General features: G+C 44.3%; 1 protein-coding gene and 1 long non-coding RNA gene across 4 annotated transcripts in view; one reads left to right on the forward strand and one right to left on the reverse strand.

The window, feature by feature from the left end:
* Nucleotides 1–9,543, reverse strand: part of Soat1 (sterol O-acyltransferase 1) — a 50,605-nt gene extending 41,062 nt beyond the window's left edge. The window contains exons 1-2 of one of the 2 annotated variants that reach the window (XM_031385681.1): nt 9,349–9,543; nt 1,086–1,195 (exon numbers count right to left, since the gene is read on the reverse strand). In XM_031385681.1, coding sequence (XP_031241541.1) covers nt 1,086–1,173 — 88 coding nt within the window. In that variant the 5' untranslated portion in view covers nt 1,174–1,195; nt 9,349–9,543. Of the gene's footprint in view, nt 1–1,085; nt 1,196–2,891; nt 3,098–9,348 lie in introns of those variants that run through there. The other variant, XM_031385687.1, reaches the window with a different exon arrangement.
* LOC116101828 overlaps nt 9,400–18,786 on the forward strand; it is an 18,104-nt gene continuing 8,717 nt past the window's right edge. The window contains exons 1-2 of one of the 2 annotated variants that reach the window (XR_004122935.1): nt 9,400–9,865; nt 12,031–12,165. This is a non-coding gene — a long non-coding RNA (uncharacterized LOC116101828). The remainder of the gene's footprint in view (nt 9,866–12,030; nt 12,166–18,786) is intronic. The other variant, XR_004122934.1, reaches the window with a different exon arrangement.

An 18,786-nucleotide genomic window follows, 5' to 3' on the forward strand; every position in this document is an offset into this window, starting at 1 on the left:
TGTAGACCAGGCTGGCCTCAAACTTAGAAATCTGCCTGCCTCTGCCTCTCAAGTGCTGGGATTAATGGTGTGTGCCACCACTGCCCGACATGGGCGTGGGCTTTAACATTTATTCTAGCTGCCTGGAAGCCAATCTTCTCCTAGTGGCCTTCTAAAGAAGATGTAGAACTCTCAACTCCTCCTGTACCATGCCTGCCTGGACACTGCTATGCTCCTACCTTGATGATAATGGACTGAACCTGTAAGCAAGGCCCAATTAAATGTTGTCCTCATAATAGTTGCCTTGGTCATGGTGTCTGTCTATAGCAATGAAACCCTAAGACAGTGCAGTAAACTACATCCCAAACTGCATGATTTTGAGAGCTATGCCATTCATGTAACTTTAGGTTTCATAAATACAAACACATATGTATTGATCACTTCTATAATCAAGGATCAGCAGAACATTTCAATAATCACTGGTAGGCTGCGCTGGCTAAATGAATGGGTACTATCTTTAAAACACAATAGAAATGTTTGTTGAATTCCTTTTTATTTATTTACTCTTATTTTATGCACACAGAAGTTTTGTCTGCATGTGTCTGTGTGCCCACATGGGCAGTGCTCTCAGGGGCCAGATGAGGGCAGCAGATTCCCTGGAACTGGAGTTACAGTTATTAACTACCATGTATGTGGTGGGTGCTGGGATTCAAACTTGGGACCTCACCAAGAACAACTGCTCTTTGTTTTTTAGGGTTTTTTTGTTTTTGTTTTTGTTTTTTTTGAGACAGGGTCTCTCTGTGTAGCCCTGGCTGTCCTGGAACTCACTCTGTAGACCAGGCTGGCCTCGAACTCAGAAATCTGCCTGCCTCTGCCTCCCAAGTGCTGGGATTAAAGCGTGCGCCACCACACCCGAGAACAACTGCTCTTAACCACTGAGCCATCTCTCTACCTCACCACTAAATTAAATTAATATGATCCTATTCATTACCCGATATACAAAAGCACCAAAATGAATTTGTAATAACAAATTACAAGCCCTGTCCTAAACCAGTGAACCTGTTCTCTAGTTCATTTATTTACCTCGGAAACATTAAAACCCTTACCATTTGTGTGTGTGTCCAGGAGCTTTTTCTGGGCTTCATCTTGCTCAGGAGTCTCAGCAGATTTTGAGAGCCGGTGTCTTAGTGACATCTTCTCTTTTCCCACCAGCTTCCTAGGAAAGAACAAGGGCAGAAGTAAGATGCCGAATGTTCCCAACAGAAAGGAGCGACTCGTGGACACGCTATCCGTCCTGACTGATCGCTGCACATCATGATTGTGCCTAATAGTTATGTGTCAATTAAAAGCTTGAATAGAGTGGGGACTGAAGCTCAGGGGTACAGCACCTGCCTGGTATACATGGCTGACACCCTGGATTTGAACCATAGTGTAACAAAAAGATTAACTTAATTTAAAAATTAAAAGCTGCAGAACAAGTTCACTAAGTATTTGGCTATAGTGAAGTTCATATCACTACTATGTTTTAAAAGAGGTGAAAACTAATAATGATATATTGTCTTTCTCTGATGTTGTCTTAATCAGCTGTAAGACCTTTTGAGTATAAGATATTGCAACAAGTTTGAAGAACAGGTTTGAAGTTTGATAGCCCCTATCAAATAGTTGGCTAGTTCCAAGGACCCGTCTTTTAGACACAGCCCCACTCTCAAAAAAAAATTTAACTGAGCAAAGCACCGAGCAGATGAAAAACCTAAGATTAGTAGAAGAGCTGGCATGGTGAGCTCTAGGAAAGAATAGGCCTTTAATCCCAGCAGGAGATGTTTTTGTGAATTCAAGGCCAGCCTGGTCTATCCCAAATTCCAGGATAGCCATATATAGAGATCCTGCTTCAAAACAACAATTTAAAAAGAGAGAGAAGAAAGAAAAGAATAGCAGAAGATAAAGATGTGTAATGAGACCAGACCTCAGAGTCCTAACCAGAGGACCTCCATCTTTCACCAGACACCATTTAACCGTTTTGTGCATGCCAGACTGTAGTACATACAATAGGCTATCCTCCCCATGGCTGAAGTGTCTTCTAAGACAGCAGACTGGGAACGGCATTGGCGAAGTACACATGCAAGGAACTTCCCTCCCTCCGTACACTTGGCTTCACTTTACAGGGGCTGAATCTGTAGTCAGCTGTAGTGCTGTACACTGTGACTGCCTGAGAGTTGCAAAGTGTGACCCTCAGTTGCCTCTGCGGCCTTAACAGTGGGCACTACCCTCAAGCCAGGTTTCATTAATTCTGTTGTAACTTTACAGCAGATGCTGGGAAGCGGGGTGATATAGGGCTATCTTTATTCGCCCATAGCTACTTAACTGATCCCTATGGAGAGGAGCAAGCATGAGTGACTGCGTCCTTGGGCTGCTGCTACTATTCCAGTTTGGAGGCAGGTGCTAATAATTTTACATCTCTTAGGAACAATCACACAGGAAGCCACCACCTAGAGTACGATTACCAAGTCAGCGGTAATAACTGCAAACATTTAGAGTTCTAGGAGAGGCTAGGTCGAGATAATGGTTTCAAGAGAAAAGGTATTCATCAATTGAGCCTTGAAGGATGAACACTGCATGTGTGAGAAAGAGTTAAAACAGAAACTCTCTTGGCTAGAGAGAAGGCTCAGAGGTTAACTGTTCGTATTGTTCTTCCAGACAATACATTTTGGTTCCCAGAATACCCCACTCTCCAGCTCCCCAGCCCCCACCCTCATCAGGTAGCTCACAATGGCCTGCAACTAACTACAGCCCCAGGAGACCAGACACCCTATTCTGGCACCTATGCACACTCTCAGCAAAAATTCACACACACACACACACACACACACACACACACACACACACAGACAGACAGACCGACAGATCGACCTTACTTTGTGGGGACCCTGTTGACAGCTGAACCCAATGGCCAGACTCCTCATCTTGTCAGTGGTAAATGAACTACAAGCTGTAAGGCTAAGAGCTGAGTCACAGTCACAATTATTTGTGTCTGTGGTAACAATGTCATGTGTCAGTGATGACTGACAGAACAGAGTGAAATGAACTTTTCAAAGATAGAATAAAAAGAAAGATACTGGACAAAGGCAGACCCTTATCTCCCATTCTAGGCAAAATGTAACCCCGAATGTATCAAAGACCTAAAACTGGGATTGGGAATCTGTGGGAAAAGTGCTTCCTGCACCAAGTAGAGAACCTGAGTGCAGATCCCCAGCTATGGGGGCTACAGAGATGGCTCAACAGTTAAGAGCACTGGCGGCTCTCATAGAGGACCTGGGTTCAATCCCCAGCACCTACATGGTGGCTTACAACCATCCATAACTGTGGTTTGGGCCATCTAATGCCCTCTTCTGACCCTGTGGGCAGGAAGCATTCATACGACTCACACATGCAAACAGGCAAAACACGCACACATAAAATGAATCCTAAAATACACACACAAATATGCACATGAGCAAAGGAGGAACTTAGAAACAATTTGGTCTCGGCTACTAATAGAGATTTAAGTCATCCATGGCACTGTCTGAGAGGAAGCCACAGAGCATCTACCCATCCCACAGAAACGATTAGAGCAGTGATAATGAGGAGTGAACGCTGAGGATTCTTCTGAAGAAAGCTGTGGGGGTTTGAATAGGTGAGGCCCTCACAGACTCAAGCGTTTGAATGCTGGCCAGTAGGGAGGGCAATATTAGGAGGTGTGGCCTTCTTGGAGGAAGTGTGTAGCTGTGGAGGCGGGCTTTTAAGGCCTCCTATGCTCAGGCTATGCCCAGTGTGGCACACAGTCTGCTGCCTACAGATCAAGATGGAGGACTCTCAGCTCCCTCTCCAGGACCATGTCTGTCTGCATGCTGCCATGTTTCCCGCCATGATGATAATGGACTAAACCTCTGAACCTGTTAAATGTTTTCCTTTATAAGAGTTGCCTTGGCCATGTGTGTGAGGCAATCCTCCCAAGTGCTAGGATCATATGTCTGTCATGCACCACTGAGCCCAGCTTGAACTACTGATGTCCCGTCCATTTCCACCTGTCATCGCCATCCCAGTTAATAGAACTACAGCTATTCTTTGTACATGTGTGGTTGTTTTTTTTTTCCTTGAAACAAGTTTCCCTTATATAATCCAAGATAAATGCATTTGTCTCTAGAATTGTGATCTACCCGATTCTAATAGCTTCACACATGTGCTACTTACTTAGGTCAAAAGCACTATACAAGGCTGGGCATGGTGCCTCATGCCTGCATCTCCAGCACCTGGGAGGCTGAGGCAGGAAAGCAGCCTGGAGTTTGGACTCTTGGACTCTTGTCTCTCACACACACACCTCCACTAATCTCTGTGGTAGTCTCCTAATCACTTCTCCTCTTCTAGCCCTATTTTCTTCTCCCTCTCAAACACAGCACTAGAATTTCTCTTTTTAGAAGTGAGGGGGGCTGGTGGGATGGCTCAGCAGGTGACTGCTCTTCTGAAGGTCCTGAGTTCAAATCCCACAACCACATGGTGGCTCACAACCACTTATATTGAGATCTAACACCCTCTTCTGATGCATCTGAAGACAGCTACAGTGTACCTATTTATAATAATAAATAAATCTTTGAGCCAGAGTGAGAAGGGACTGAGTGAGCGGGGTCTGCTGGAGTGAACAGAGGGTTGACCAGAGCGAGCAGAGGTCCTAAAAGTCAATTCCCAACAACCAGATGAAGGCTCACAACCATCTGTACAGCTACAGTGTGTACTCATATACACAAAGTAAATCTTCTTTACTTTAAATGTTTAAATAGTGGCAATGGGTTAAATGATGATTTAAAATGTTGCTTGTAATACAGTTTTGCCTGCTAAATTCTCCACATTTTGTAACCTGTTTTATTTCTTTGGGTGTAAAGCATTCCCGCCTAGAATTGTGATATTGTCTATGTTTTGTCCCGGTTGTATAGTAATGTTTCAGTCCATCATCCAGCCCTGGCTGCTGACGTCATACAGCGGTGAAGACTGCTCTTTATTTCTGTTAGACTGCTTTGTGTTCTGTACTGAGTATCTCAAGTACAGTAGTAGAAAAGATGTCACTTCTTCCTTTAAGGCTGTTTTGTACTATAGATAAGGACTGGAATTGTGTTTTTAAAGAAAAGCATTCAAGTATGACAATGTACTATCTGTGTTTTCACCATTCAAAGTGCTGTTTAGTAGTTGAGACTTAAACTATTTAATGTCATTTAATAAAGTGACCAAAATGTAAAAAAAAAAAAAAAAAATTAAAAAAAGAAGTGAGGGTTGTGAGGGTTGGAAGCTGAGAGTGATCTTCAATAGCAGGTTCACCTGTCGAGCACGTGGGAGGCCCTCAGTTCAGTCTCCAAGTTTTTTTTTTTTTAATGTTCTCAAAGAAGGACTTAATATTTATCTTGAGGAAGATTAACTCAGAAACAAAGAGACGGGCCGAGTCAAAGCAGAGCAAGGTCGGCAGTGCCAACAATGAGCTCAAGTACAAAGCCATAAGGCCTGAAGATTCACAGGACACGTGGTTATTGGAAAAATAAATGAAGAGGGAAGAGATAAGGGAGATCAGATAAGTTTACAAATGATTAACTCGAGCCATCTTTGAGATGTGTGGCTGGCTACACAGAAGGCAGTTGTTCACAGGTCCCAAGTGAGCCTGCTAACTCAGAAAGGCTAGGAACCCATTATGCTAATGACAGGGAGGAGGAAAATTAGATAAGGTCAGTCTTATGTGCCAGTAGGCCAGCCGAGGTATAAAAGGGCAGCTGAACACACACCGGTCTGGACTGCAGACAGGGATCTGCCATGCACTGGTGTACTGACATCTAAGGTAAGGCACAAGTTCAGGAAGTTTCCCAGGTCGGTCACCCAGGAAATAACCAGGCTACTATTTACATAGCACTTAGTTAACATGGTAAGCAGCAGATACTAGCATATATCATAGTATAATGGTGAAGTGCTTTCCCCAGGATTGTGGGGCATTTAAAACTTTTAACAGCAAAGAGACAAAAGGCAAAGAGATTAAAGGAGAAAAAGGAGCACAGGATGCTGGGGAGTGGGGAAGTGAGAGGATGCAGAGGGATGCTGCATCATCAGGACCATTGGAGAATTCAAGTAAAGAAAAACACAGTAAGAACAGAGGTGTGGGACACTTCTATTTATTTGCAAGGATTTGTGTGTGTGTGTGTGTGTGTGTGTGTGTGTGTGTGTGTATACATATACATGTGTATCTATCTATCTATCTATCTATCTATCTGTCTATCTATCTATCTATATCAAGGGGTTATTAAAAAAACCAAGAAGATGGAGCTTGGGACAGCTATTTCGCAATGTGGAGATATGCTAAAGTGGGTGATTTACTAACTACGTATACAGTTGGTTTCAGGAAGAGCAATGTATTGGAGTAGGTTGCAAAATATGTTGAGGAACTGAAAACAGATCATAGGACTGTTCTCACAAGAGGCCCAGCAATAAAGAAAAATAAGAACCATCCATAGTTTTGGGCACCCGGGGAGGTGGGCGGCTACCTCACTTAACATTTGAACATCTTAGTTATTGTTGACTTTTCTGTCATTTGTTTTCTGAGACAAGGTTTCGCTGCATAGCCCTGGCTGCCCTAGAACTCAGATTCGCCTTCTTCCTCAGAGTACTGGGGTAACAGTACTCTGAGTGGGGTACCTGAGCCACCACACACTCTGCACTCCATTTGCAAAGATGTAGGTTTGTGTAGCAGAACTATCCTCCTTGGCCGGGTGGCGGCGGCGGCGGCGCATGCCTTTAATCCCAGCACTTGGGAGGCAGAGGCAGGCAGATTTCTGAGTTCGAGGCCAGCCTGGTCTACAAAATGAGTTCCAGGACAGCCAGGGCTACACAGAGAAACCCTGTCTCAGAAAAAAAAAAAGAAAGAATTATCCTCCTTTTAGGGGGATGCAGTTGACCAGAGAGGCTGGTCAGCTGGCTTGGTGGGTAAAAATGCTTGCCACACAAGCCTGATATCCCAAATTCAATCCCTGAGAAAACCAACTCCACCAAGCTGTCCTCTGCCCTGCCCTCCATACTCACTACAGGAGCATGTATGTACTGTTCTTCCCCAAGGAGCTACAATCACACACACACAATAGTATTAAAATGTAACACACTGATTCGACAAGAATGTAAGAACCCAGTCTGTACAGGGAAGTTGTGTAACGTTCTGCCGTAAGCATCTTGACTTGACTCCAGAGAGCAAATAGAAAGAATTAGATAGAGAAACAAATGAATCATGTCCCAAAGAAATGTCGACTTTAGCCTCCCAGCAGTGTTCTCATTAACAAAGACTTCAAAAGAACCTATAAAGCTGTATCACAAATAAATACCTACTGCAAGTGAATAACTCCTACATCACCCTGAGGTTCAGTGGACAAGGAAAACCACTGTGGATAGAGTGCACAACCCAACCCGAAAACAGTGGTCCACACCTATAACCCTAGCATTTGGGGGGGTTGAGGCAGGAGAAGCCTCAAGATCATTCTTAGCTACAGTGTTAGAACAGCCTGGGCTGCCTGAGATCCTGGCCAAGGGAAAGAAGGGAAGCGTGGAGGGGAAGGGAAGAAGTTAACAATCCAAAGCATAAAGGGTTCATTTTTAGGGGTGTTTTGTTTTGTTTGGGGGGGCTGGGAGGGGCTTTGTGGGTTTGGTTGGTTGGTTGGTTTTTCAAGACAAGGTTTTTTCTCTGTATAGCCTGGCTGTCCTAGAACTCATTCTGTAGACCAGGCTGGCCTGGAACTCAGATCCAACTGCCTCTGTGACCCTAAGCCACTACCTGTCAACCCTACAACTTCTTCATGTAGCTAACAGAACTGGGTCAATTAACAAGACTGAAGAATATGAGAACTTGGGCAAATTTTGTATACATCTGAGTTTACTTACAAATGATTAAATATAACTAGTTATCCAACATGGCAAAAAAAAATTCTATGAGTTCTGTCTGACAAACAGAACTCCTAGGTTAATGCTTAAAGTTAATATTTTTCCTCTTCAAAGTTCCTTCTTTGGCCCTCCAACTCTTTAGTTCTGTTCCTGCAAGGCACTGGGCCAGTCACTGAGAAGACACAGAAAACCTCGTGACATCCACTATAAAACAATTAAAGTATCTACTTACAACAGATAATAAACTGCTGGTAAGGAGGCTTCAGAGTGTTAACAGTCTTATACTGACCAGTGGCTCCCACCGGGAAGTGATCTTTGGCTTAAGGAATGCTTAGGGGGTAGCGGAAGAAGGGGAATAAGGCCTGGGGGTAATGGTCCAGGAGATAAGACAACGAAGCTCTCCAAGCTCAAGAAGGAAGCTAGAGCCTGGAGAACTGACCCAGGCTTGAAGATAGTAGGAGCTCAGGCGCCCAGCAGCTAGGTCTGTGTCCTGAGAGAACGTGAAACCCCTGACCGGCTCCAAGCACGTGACAAGCTGAGCCGTGCGCTCCTCCACGTTTACTCTTCACAGCCTCAGAGCTCTTTGCAAGCCCCACTCCCGTGCTGCCTGAGCTGGCTTAAAAAAAAAAAATAAGTCATTTATAATTTCCAGTTGAAAGCAAAATATTCAAGTTGGATTCTGCATTCTTGAAGAAAGCAGTAAGTTTGGGGAAAGAAAAAAAAAAACCAGTGGCAACTACTTAAGTATTACAGAGACCAAGGAGTTTTATATAAAATGCAGAGGATGGAGCTTACAGTAATTTCTCCCAAATAACCGCTGAACATATATATGTGTGTGTGTATATATATATATATATATATATACATTGCTTAAGTTACCTGCCTATTAGCATTTAAGATCAAAGACAGAAACTTAACTCCCCCCTGCTACTTAAAAACAGAATACGAGCTTGAAGACAGGTTTCGGCACACCTAGCCCATATAGAGTCTGGTGTCTGGTAGTGCCATCTTTCCACACACACACAGATACATATATCTCCCCCGCCCACATCAGGAAAAAAAAAAAACCTGACTTCCCGAGCGCATTTTTTTTTTTTGATATTGCTTTTCAAAGAATGCGATGACTTCTAATTCTCAACTTTCTTTACTACTGACTGGCTTGAGAGACGCCACAGGATTCAGAGGGAACATCAAACCATCACTGATAATGAAAAGGCTGCCAGTCGTCGGATGCATCGGACGGCTGCGGGTAACTTTCCCGCTCTCCCCTCCACACTCGGCGGGACCCTCCCCCGGCAGCCAGGCAGCGTCCGGGCGGGACAGTCCGGCGCAGGCCAGGCCCGCAGAGCCGGAGCGGCGCCGCCACCGCAGTCCCCTTCCTCTCGGGCTCAGAGTGGACCTGGTCAGGAAAGGAGGAGGGGAGCGGAAGCTTGGGGTTACCTGCGACCCGAGGGCAGCTGCGGCGGTCTAGGCGGTAGGCTGGGCGGCCGCGGGAGGGTGGCAGCGTTCCGATGTCCCTTCGCCTGCCCGCAACGCCGCCAGCCGGGCTGTGGAGGAAGATAAAGCGCAGGCCCCCACCCCGGTTCTCCGCCCCAACCTCGCAGCCCGCGGCTGCGTCACGCGCATCGCCCCGAGCTCCCGGATGCCATTGGTGGTCCTGCGGCGCCTGGCAACGCCCATTGCCACGCCCCCTCCCCGCTCTAGGGTACCCGCTGGGCTTCTCCAGCTACCTGGGTTTCTGGCTCCACCCCAACTCTTCTCCAGTGTGGACCGAATCAACTTCCTGAGAGTTTGAAAAGGCAGCCTGCGAGATTGCATGGGACAAGGGGGATCTGCTACTGACCGTTAAGGAATAAGACAGAAGCAGTGTCCGAAAACTATCATAAGTTGCTTTGTGGTCTAAATTCTACTTGACTCAATCTGTCCTTCAGCAACGCACAACTTAGATAAGACAGAAGTGAGTCACTTGAAGCTATGAGACAATCAAGTAATTTAAAAAGCGTCCTTGGGACTAAATGGTCAAAAAAAAAAAGATACAGATAGATTTAGGACATAGATAAAGCAGTTTAGGCCTTGGACTTCTCAAAAGCAAAGATGTGAGTGAACATAAATGTGGGTGAAAGAGAAAGCTAAAAGAAACAGACTGGAGAGACACTGTAAGCCTGCAAAACAGTGTCAGCTAAACTGGCTTCGTTAATCTTTCAGTCAGTCCCTAATCTGTCCAGTTGACCATTGCTTTCCAAGTCAGATTCCCTAAACAATGCCTGAGGCTTGCAAGAATTACCTGCCCTGTAGACCTTTCACAAAAGGAGTTCCCCTGCTGGCCCATAGCAGGCAAAACTGCTCACTTTAGAGCTGGGTTCTGCACAGGTGTGCCCAGTTTTTATCCTCTCTGGGACAACTGTGATTAATGGTCCTGTCAACAGTTTGGTGATAGCATTTGGAAGTGCTCGACTGCCTTTGCTCCCTCCTATCTCACCAATTAGAGCATTTGGGACTAAAAATTCACTTCTGTTGAAACACTTTTTTTCTTTTCTTTTCTCTTTTCTTTTCGAGACAGGGTTTCTCTGTGTAGACATGGCTGTCCTGGAATTCACTCTGTAGACCAGGCTGGCCTTGAAATCAGAAATCTGCCTGCCTCTGCCTCCCAAGTGCTGGGATTAAAGGCGTGTGCCACCACGCCCGGCTCTGTTGGGACTCTTGATAGAGACACTTGCCTATTCATTATTCATTTAGTCAGTTAAAAATAAAAATACAGAGCTGGTAATACAGCTCCTGGGCTTGGTAATGCACACATTTAATCCCAGCACCCCGGAAGCAGAGGCAGGTGGATCTCTGTGAAGTTGGAGGCCAGCCTGTCCACATAGTGAGTTCCAAGACAGCCAGGGCTTTGTAAAGAGACCCTGTTGATAGATAGATAGATAGATAGATAGATAGATAGATAGATAGATAGATAGAAAGATAGACAGATAGACAGATAGACAGATAGACAGATAGACAGATAGAAGATGAAGTAGGAGGAACAGAAGTTCAATTTTGCAGGCCGACAGTGTCTCTCCAGTCTCTGTTTCTTTTAGCTTTCTCTTTCACTCACCTTTACCCTAAATTCACTTACATCTTTGCTTTTGAGAAGTCCAAGGCCTAAACTGCTTTATCTACATCCTAAATCAATCCAAATCATCTTTTGATTATTTAGTCCCAAGGATGCTTTTTAAATGACTTTTGAATGTCCCGTTACATCAAGGCATTCATCAAGGCACAACAATGAATTAAAAACTGAAGCAGCCACTGCAATTGCAAGTGTTTCTTGTGGGGAAGAAAAATAAGACAATTGCAAGTAGTGATAAGTGTTAAGAGTCAGGTGGTGGTGGCCTTTAATCCCAGCACTTGGGAGGCAGAGGCAGGCGGATTTCTGAGTTCGAGGCCAGCCTGGTCTACAGAGTGAGTTCCAGGACAGCCAGAACTACACAGAGAAACCCTGTCTCAAAAAAAAAAAAAAAGAAAAGAAAAAAGAAAAATGCCATGATTTTAAAGGTTTCCCAGGTTTTCATAAAATGACACAGAGAGTTGGACAACATGAATTACATGTGATTAACCACTTACGTTTTGTAAAGACAAAGGAAAGGTTGATTTTTCTGAGGTGGTCTGAACTAAGGCCCAAATGAGGAAGAATTAGTAATCCCAGCCACAGGCATGAAGAACAATGAGTGGGATGAGCCTGATACTGAACAACTTTAGCTGGTCTGAGGAGCAGGAGGCTAGAGCACACTTAAGGGGGAAGGGGAGGATCAAAGAGCAGGAGGCTGGAGCACACTTGAGGGGGAGGGGGAGCAGGAGAGATTGGAGCCTTGAGCAGAAGCCCAATCCTGTTTTTGGATTCCTATTTGTAAGTTCAAAGGAAAGAAGATAAAGGGTTCCTGGGGGGAGGGAGGGAATTGAACCATGGCCTCTCTGTGAAGACCTGGCTGCCTCTAACTCATTCATCCACCTGCCTCAGCTGGTATTGAAGGGGGTGGGGGGGAGAGCACCACAGGCAACTAGGGCTTTGTTGTTGTTTGTGTGTTTTTTCTTGTTTGTGTTCATCTAGGGTTTTTCTATTTTTTTTTAACCTATCTTATATAGAATATAAAAAAGGATCTCTGCAGAACAGCAGACGTGGAACAAGGAGAAACGAGATCACAGAGATATTCTTGGCTAAGCATGTGGGGTAGATCTCAGTCCTTCCCTGGATTAGGGTGCTTGCTGTAGAAACCAAAGGTAAGAGAGTTCAGGGAACTTCCCTGAGGTACAGAAGTGAAGAAACGTGAACACAAGGTAACTACAGGTCATTTTTTTTTTTTTTTTTTGAGCAACTAGGTGGGTGTCACTATCATCTAGTGTAAAGGTGAGGAGAAAAACTCCAGAGCCTCTGGTTAGAACCCAAGTGCCTTCCAACCTGGCCCATAAAAATCTCACATCACCTAGTCCTGAGATCAAGGCTGAATTAAATGCTACTCATTTCATTATATTCCAAAACAAAACACCCAATTTAACAACAACAACAAAAAAACATTTACAGAACCTGTAGCCAGTTGATTGAGATTGACTATCGGGAAGAGAGCTAACCAAGCCTTTTGAAAACTGTGGGACAAGTGTTACAAGAAAAAAAGATGTGTAAAGCAGTGCCTACCTAATAAGGTCATTGTATTTAATAATTCCATGTTTTCAGAGCTTTCCATTAGCAGCCACTGTCTCTGTTGCTGCTCTTCTGGACGTAGTAAGAACTGAAAGATTGGGGTAGAGAGGAAGGATAATGGAGAGGAGGCATCCTGAGCCTAACTTTCTAACTAGTAGAATGGTGGTCTGGGAAAGGAAGGAGGAATTTTCAAAGTAAAGGGAAAACAAGGTCCAAAACCGTAAGACAAAAAAGAGCCAGGTCCAAGAAACACAGAGGTGTCAGAGTATCCTTATCTACAGGGCACTTCCTGAGAAGCAAGAAGAGATAAAGCTGAATTAGTAAGCTAGTACGTCTGAGGCATCCTGATTCAGAATCCCATAGACATCAGGGAGCCAGTGATAGATGCCAAGTGGGAGAAACTTAGAAGACCTTACTGGACAGAGGTACAGCTGGAGGTGGGTAGATTAATTAGAAGGGTGATGTGTAATATAGGTGAGATGCTAAAGAGCCAGCTTAGGCAATAGCAAGTGGGACAGAAAGAATGAGGAGACAGATGAATGGGGAGAGGCTGGGGATGTAGCTCAGTTGGTAGTATGATCGCCCGGCATACAAAAAGCCTCGAGTTCCATCTCCAGCACGGAGTCACCCAGTCACAACAGTACTCTTGCCCAGCATTGGGATGGAGGCAGGAAGATCAGCAATTCAAAGTTATCCCTGCAACACAGGAACTTTGAGACTAGCCTGGCTGCCAAGAGACCCTGCCTCAAAGAATAGGGAAACTGAGATTTGAAACATCTGAAAGGGCAGAATAAAGTAGTATTCTGTTTGTGGGAGCTAATGGTGTATTCAGAATTTGACTCAGAAAGCAGGTGTCAGGATTCAATGCCAACAGAAGTAAGAATATACATCCTGGAGAAAGAACAAGGCAAGACTTCACTCAGGTTAATGTTTAAGCCACTCCACTCCTACTCCACTCCTACTGAGACCTGAAGGAACTGAACAGGAGGCAATCAAACTAGCCTTCATGTTTTGTCTGGTTATATCAATAATATACTTACTATAATATAACATAATATAAAGTAAGTATAATATAGTATACTTACTACAGGCAATAAAATCAAATACAGAAAAGCACAGGGCTTGGGGATTTAGTTCACAAGAGGGCTTGCCTAATAAACTCAAGGCCCTGGTTTTAGTTCCCAGGACCAGAAAGAAGAAAGGAAGGAAGGAAGAAGGAAAGAAAGTACAAATATAAAAGTAGGGAACAATTTAATTAGATTTTGATGTGGAGGAGGAGAGCAGTGGCGGAGCCTGGGCTCTGAGCCCCTTTACCAAAACGTGCTTGGTTTTACAGAAAAGCCAAAATAGAAATGAGACTTTAAGAATATCTGAACATTAGCACGGCAGGTTGATGCCTGCTTTCAATCCCGGTGCTCAGGATGCAGGTGATTCATGGCTACCCTGGTCTGCTTAGGGAATTCCAAGCCAGCCGGGAAATGGAGGAACCCTATCTCAAAAAAAAAAAAAAAAAAAAAAAAGACAGACAGATAGAAAGACAGACAGACAGACAGAAAAACAAAACAAAGCAACAAAAAACTGAGCATCTTAGCTCTTCAGAGGAACACTTAATGACACCATATGAGAGGTAAATGGTTATCCCAGCCTAAGCCTGTCACCATGGACACTAAAATGGACAGAAAATAGGTTGATTAAGAATGAGGCAAGGGCCAGGCGGTGGTGGCCCATGCCTTTAATCCCAGCACTTGGGAGGCAGAGGCAGACAGATTTCTGAGTTCAAGGCCGGCCCGCTCTACTAAGTGAGTTCCAGAACAACCAGGGCTACACAGAGAAACCCTGTCTCGAAAAACAAAAAACAAACAAACAAACAAACAAACAGAATACTCAATTTCCACTGATGACTGACTAGGCCATCGTCTGCTACATATGCAGCTAGAGCTATGAGTCCATGAAGACTCTTTGCTCCAGAATAGGGGAATGCCAGGGCCAGGAAGGTGGGTTGGTGGGTGGGTTGGTGAGCAGGGGGAAGGAGGAAAGAATAGGATTTTGGGTTTTTTGTTTTGTTTTGTTTTGTTTTGTTTGGAGGGGAAAACTGGAAAGGGGATATCATTTGAAATGTAATAAAGAAAATATCTAATTAAAAAAAAAAAAAAAAGAATGAGGCAAGGGCCAGGCCTGATGGTGCACACCTTTGATCCCAGTACTCAGAAGCCTTAGGCAGGAGGATTGCCATAAATTGGAGGCCAGACTGGGCTACCTGATGCATTCCAGACCAGCCTGGGCTAGAGTGAGAACCAGTCTCCAAATAACCAAAACAGAAAGATAAAAGGAGATAGCCAGGGCTCCGGAACACAGACATGCACCCATACACACTTGATTGACCCTGGATCCTTCAGGGCTACACTTCTCTGTCCTGTTTAGAGGTTTTTTTTTGGAAACACCTAACACAACACCTGTGTGTCACACACTAAATGTTGAATGAATTAATAATCTGGGTGTGGTTAGTAGGTCACACCTGTAACGCCAACACTCTGGAGGCTGAGCTAAAAGTCCAAAGTGGATAACAGGCTCATTTCAGTTTAGCCTGGGCTACATGGTGAGACCCCCTATCCACAAAAATAAGTGAATGAAAATGAAAAAATTAAACCATTAGTATTTCACTTAAGTCTTTTTTAGTGAGTTGATGAACCAACAGAAGGCATAGGTCCTGGAGTGCAGGTCAGATACAGATTTCACTCCTTCTCGTGGTGATTTGTCATCTTGAAAGTTCTATGTCACTTGTGTCCTACAATGAATGAGATGTCTTAACATACACAGTGGAAGAGTCATCAGTCTCTAGCCGGGCCTTTCATCCCAGGTCTCAGGAGGCAGAAGAGGGAGGATTTCTGAGTTTGAGGCCAACCTGATCCACAAAGTGGGTTCTAAGACAGCCAGGGCTACACAGAGCTCAAAAACCCTGTGTCTGAGGGTTGTGGAGGACATAGAAAATCCCAGGAGTGAATGGAGCTAACATGAACAGCATATGTTGGTGACAAGGATGTGTCTGTGCATTATTTGACACAGTGTACCACTAGAGGAGATTTTGATAAGGAGGGGCTGGCTGTTCATGTGAGGGGAGAGGAGGGCACTAGAGTGTCTCTAAATTCTGCTTTCCTATTGATCAAACCTGAGTTTACTCTGTGGCTAGAGAGATCCCTTAGCCCACGTTAGGTGGTCCATAGTACCTGAAATTCCAGCTCCTGTGGAATCTGATGCCCTCCAGCCTCTGTGAACACCTGCACTCCTGTGTACACACCCATGCATGGCACTTACGCATTCACATAATTTAAAGTTAAAAAAAAAAATCTTTCAAAAAGAGTCAAGAAAGCCAGGCATGGAGACCCATGCCTTAATCCCAGCAACTCAAGAGGCAGAAGTAAAGTAGATCTCTGAGTTTGAGGCTAGCCTAGTCTACAGAGCCAGTTCCAGGACTACACTGAGAAAGCCTGTTCAACAAACAAACAAACAAACAAACAAACAAGTCAAGAAAAGTTCTTGGGGCTGAGGCAATGTCTCTTATTGAGCATTAACCACTCAGCTTATGAGGAGCAGCATCTCAGTGCCTGCATAAAGACGGTTGGACTTGATGCCCTTCCTCCTGTAGTTCACCCTCAGAAAACAAAGATAAGGGGTCCCCAAAGCAAGCCAGACTAGCCATATTCAGAAACTCTGGATTTGATTAAGAGACCCTGCCTTATTAAGCAAAGTTCGGAGGATAGTCCCTGACATTAACCTCTGACCTTCACATGCACACATTCACACTGTATTAATCATGCTATATGGGTACACCCACAGAATACCACACACACAGGAAAATAGGGGGAAAAATCAGTGGAAAAAATGTCAGCATTTGTATATATCTAAGATGCATAAAGTATCGTATACAAGCAGGTAAAACAAAGACAAGAGTGTTAAAAATAGTCATCTCAGAATGGAACCATTTCTGCTACCCTTTTTTATGCTCTTATAATTTGATATATTGCTTAAGGTTTTCTTTTTTCCAACAAGCTTCTCTTATCCATCTAATAATAGAATCTTTTTTTCTTTGTGGAACTGAAAATTTCCCATTGGTTATAAGAAGGAAGCAAGTCCCTTCCATTAAGTTGCCCAAACATACATATATTAAGAATTCCAAAAGGAGGATGAAAAGAAAAAGGGAAATTAAAAAACAAAAAGAAACAAACAAACAAACAAATAAAAACCTTAAGCCAAAAAGACAAATTGCTGAAAATGTCCAGATCTGATTACGAACATGAACCTAAACAGCCAAGATATTCACCAGACACTGAGTAGGATAAAGTTAACACTTGGGCACAGTGTAGTACAGTGTCAGCCTTCTAGACAAAATCCTGAAAGCAGTAATCTAATGGAAGCTATAACAGCTCATCAGGAGCAACCAGAAACCCATCAGGTGGCATGTTCAAGTAGCTGGAGAGTAGAGAGAAACCAAAAATTTTATATTCAAAAAATAAAAACAAAAACAAAATGTCAAAGGTACAGGCATTCCCAGATTATCCAAAACTGAGAGGGTCCATTGCTAACAGATTCACCTCACAAGAAGTGGAGGTCTTTAGGCTGAAGGTAGGTAGCACTAGTGAGTAACTAAACCCACATGAGAAGCGAATGGCTGGGCTGGGGAGATGGCTCCCTGGTCAAGAGCACAGGCTGCCCTTGCAGAGGATTGCATGGCAGCTCACAACCATCTTAAACTGCAGTTCCAGGGGAGTTCATGCCTTTAGCAGGCCTGCACAGGCATCAGGCACACTCATGGTACACATACACATGTGCAGGCAAAACAATCAATTCTTTAAAACACACACACACACACACACACACACACACACACCAACACCATGGTGAAACCTTTGTATATTTCTATACTGATCAAAGTCAAGGCTCACACTGGACAAAAGCACCCTGTACGTAGTAAGCCCTGTTTGAAGGCTTTCAGTTCTTTTTATTCCTTTCAAAGACATGAACAACTTCCCAGTATAGAGAGGTCTTTCATCAACGATCTTTGTGGGAAGGGAAGGCTCTGACTCTAACAGGGCCCCTAGTCCTTAGCAGGCCCTGAGACCTTAGCACAGCTGACTCCATGGTGGAAGTACTAGCCATTCAGGCTGTAGACACAGCATGTAGGCAGTACCACCTACCCAAGCTAAAACAGAAGCCCAATCCGTCAAAATCCACAGTTGTGGGAAATTCTCTAAATGAACTAAGCTTGCTTTTTTGGCTTCTGTAGTCCCACTTCAGGCTAACTGTTCTTGTTAACCAAATCATGTCAACCCATGACACAGTTTTTGGGCTTAAAAGCTCACCCTGAGAGGAAGGCTTGGGTCTACTATGCTGGGATCCCAAATACCCAGTGTAGTTAGAGACAGGCTGGCAGATAAAGACTTTCTATTGGCTTAAACCTATATCTAAGAAGTCTTCTCTGGGGGATACCCTATGATAACTTATTCTAGTCCCCCACAAATACATGAAAGAATTCACCGTCATGAGAAGTCATCTGTGCATAAGCAGTGTGGGAAAACCATTCCTCATGCCAGTTCCCTTCAAAGCATTCACACTGGAGAGGTACCGCATATGTGTTTTCAGTGTGAGAAAGTTTAAAGGACTGGCGATGCTTTTCACCAACACACAAAGATTCACACGGTAGCTGGGGAGATGGCTCAGTGGTAAAAAGCACTTGGTGCTCCTGCAGAAGATTAAGATTTGATTCTCAGCACCTGTGAGACAGCTTGTGACCTTTTGTAACTCTATCCCACAAAGGATCTGGTACCCTCTTCCAACTTTCTCAGGCACACACATGATGCACACACATACATCCTGGCAGCCAGGACAGCCAGGACTGTTGAAATACTATCTCAACCCCCTCCCATTAAATCTAACTGTATCAATTGTGATGACAACTGAGCTCAGACAGTGCATGCTTGAAGTACCAGCTGTTGGGAAGCTGAGGCAGGAGAATCCTGAGTTCAAGGCTGAGCAAAAGGCAGCACAGCAAGATCCTGTCTCAAAAGGGAGGGGACCAGTGAGATGGCTCAGCAGGTGAAGGTGCTTGCCACCAAGCTTGACTCCCCAATTTCAATCCCCAGGACCCAATGGGAGAGGGAGAGAATAAACTTCTTTAAGTTGTCATCTGACCTCCATATGAACACCAT

This window comes from Mastomys coucha, unplaced genomic scaffold (genome assembly GCF_008632895.1).
Source record: "Mastomys coucha isolate ucsf_1 unplaced genomic scaffold, UCSF_Mcou_1 pScaffold1, whole genome shotgun sequence".
Classification (NCBI taxonomy): domain Eukaryota; kingdom Metazoa; phylum Chordata; class Mammalia; order Rodentia; family Muridae; genus Mastomys; species Mastomys coucha.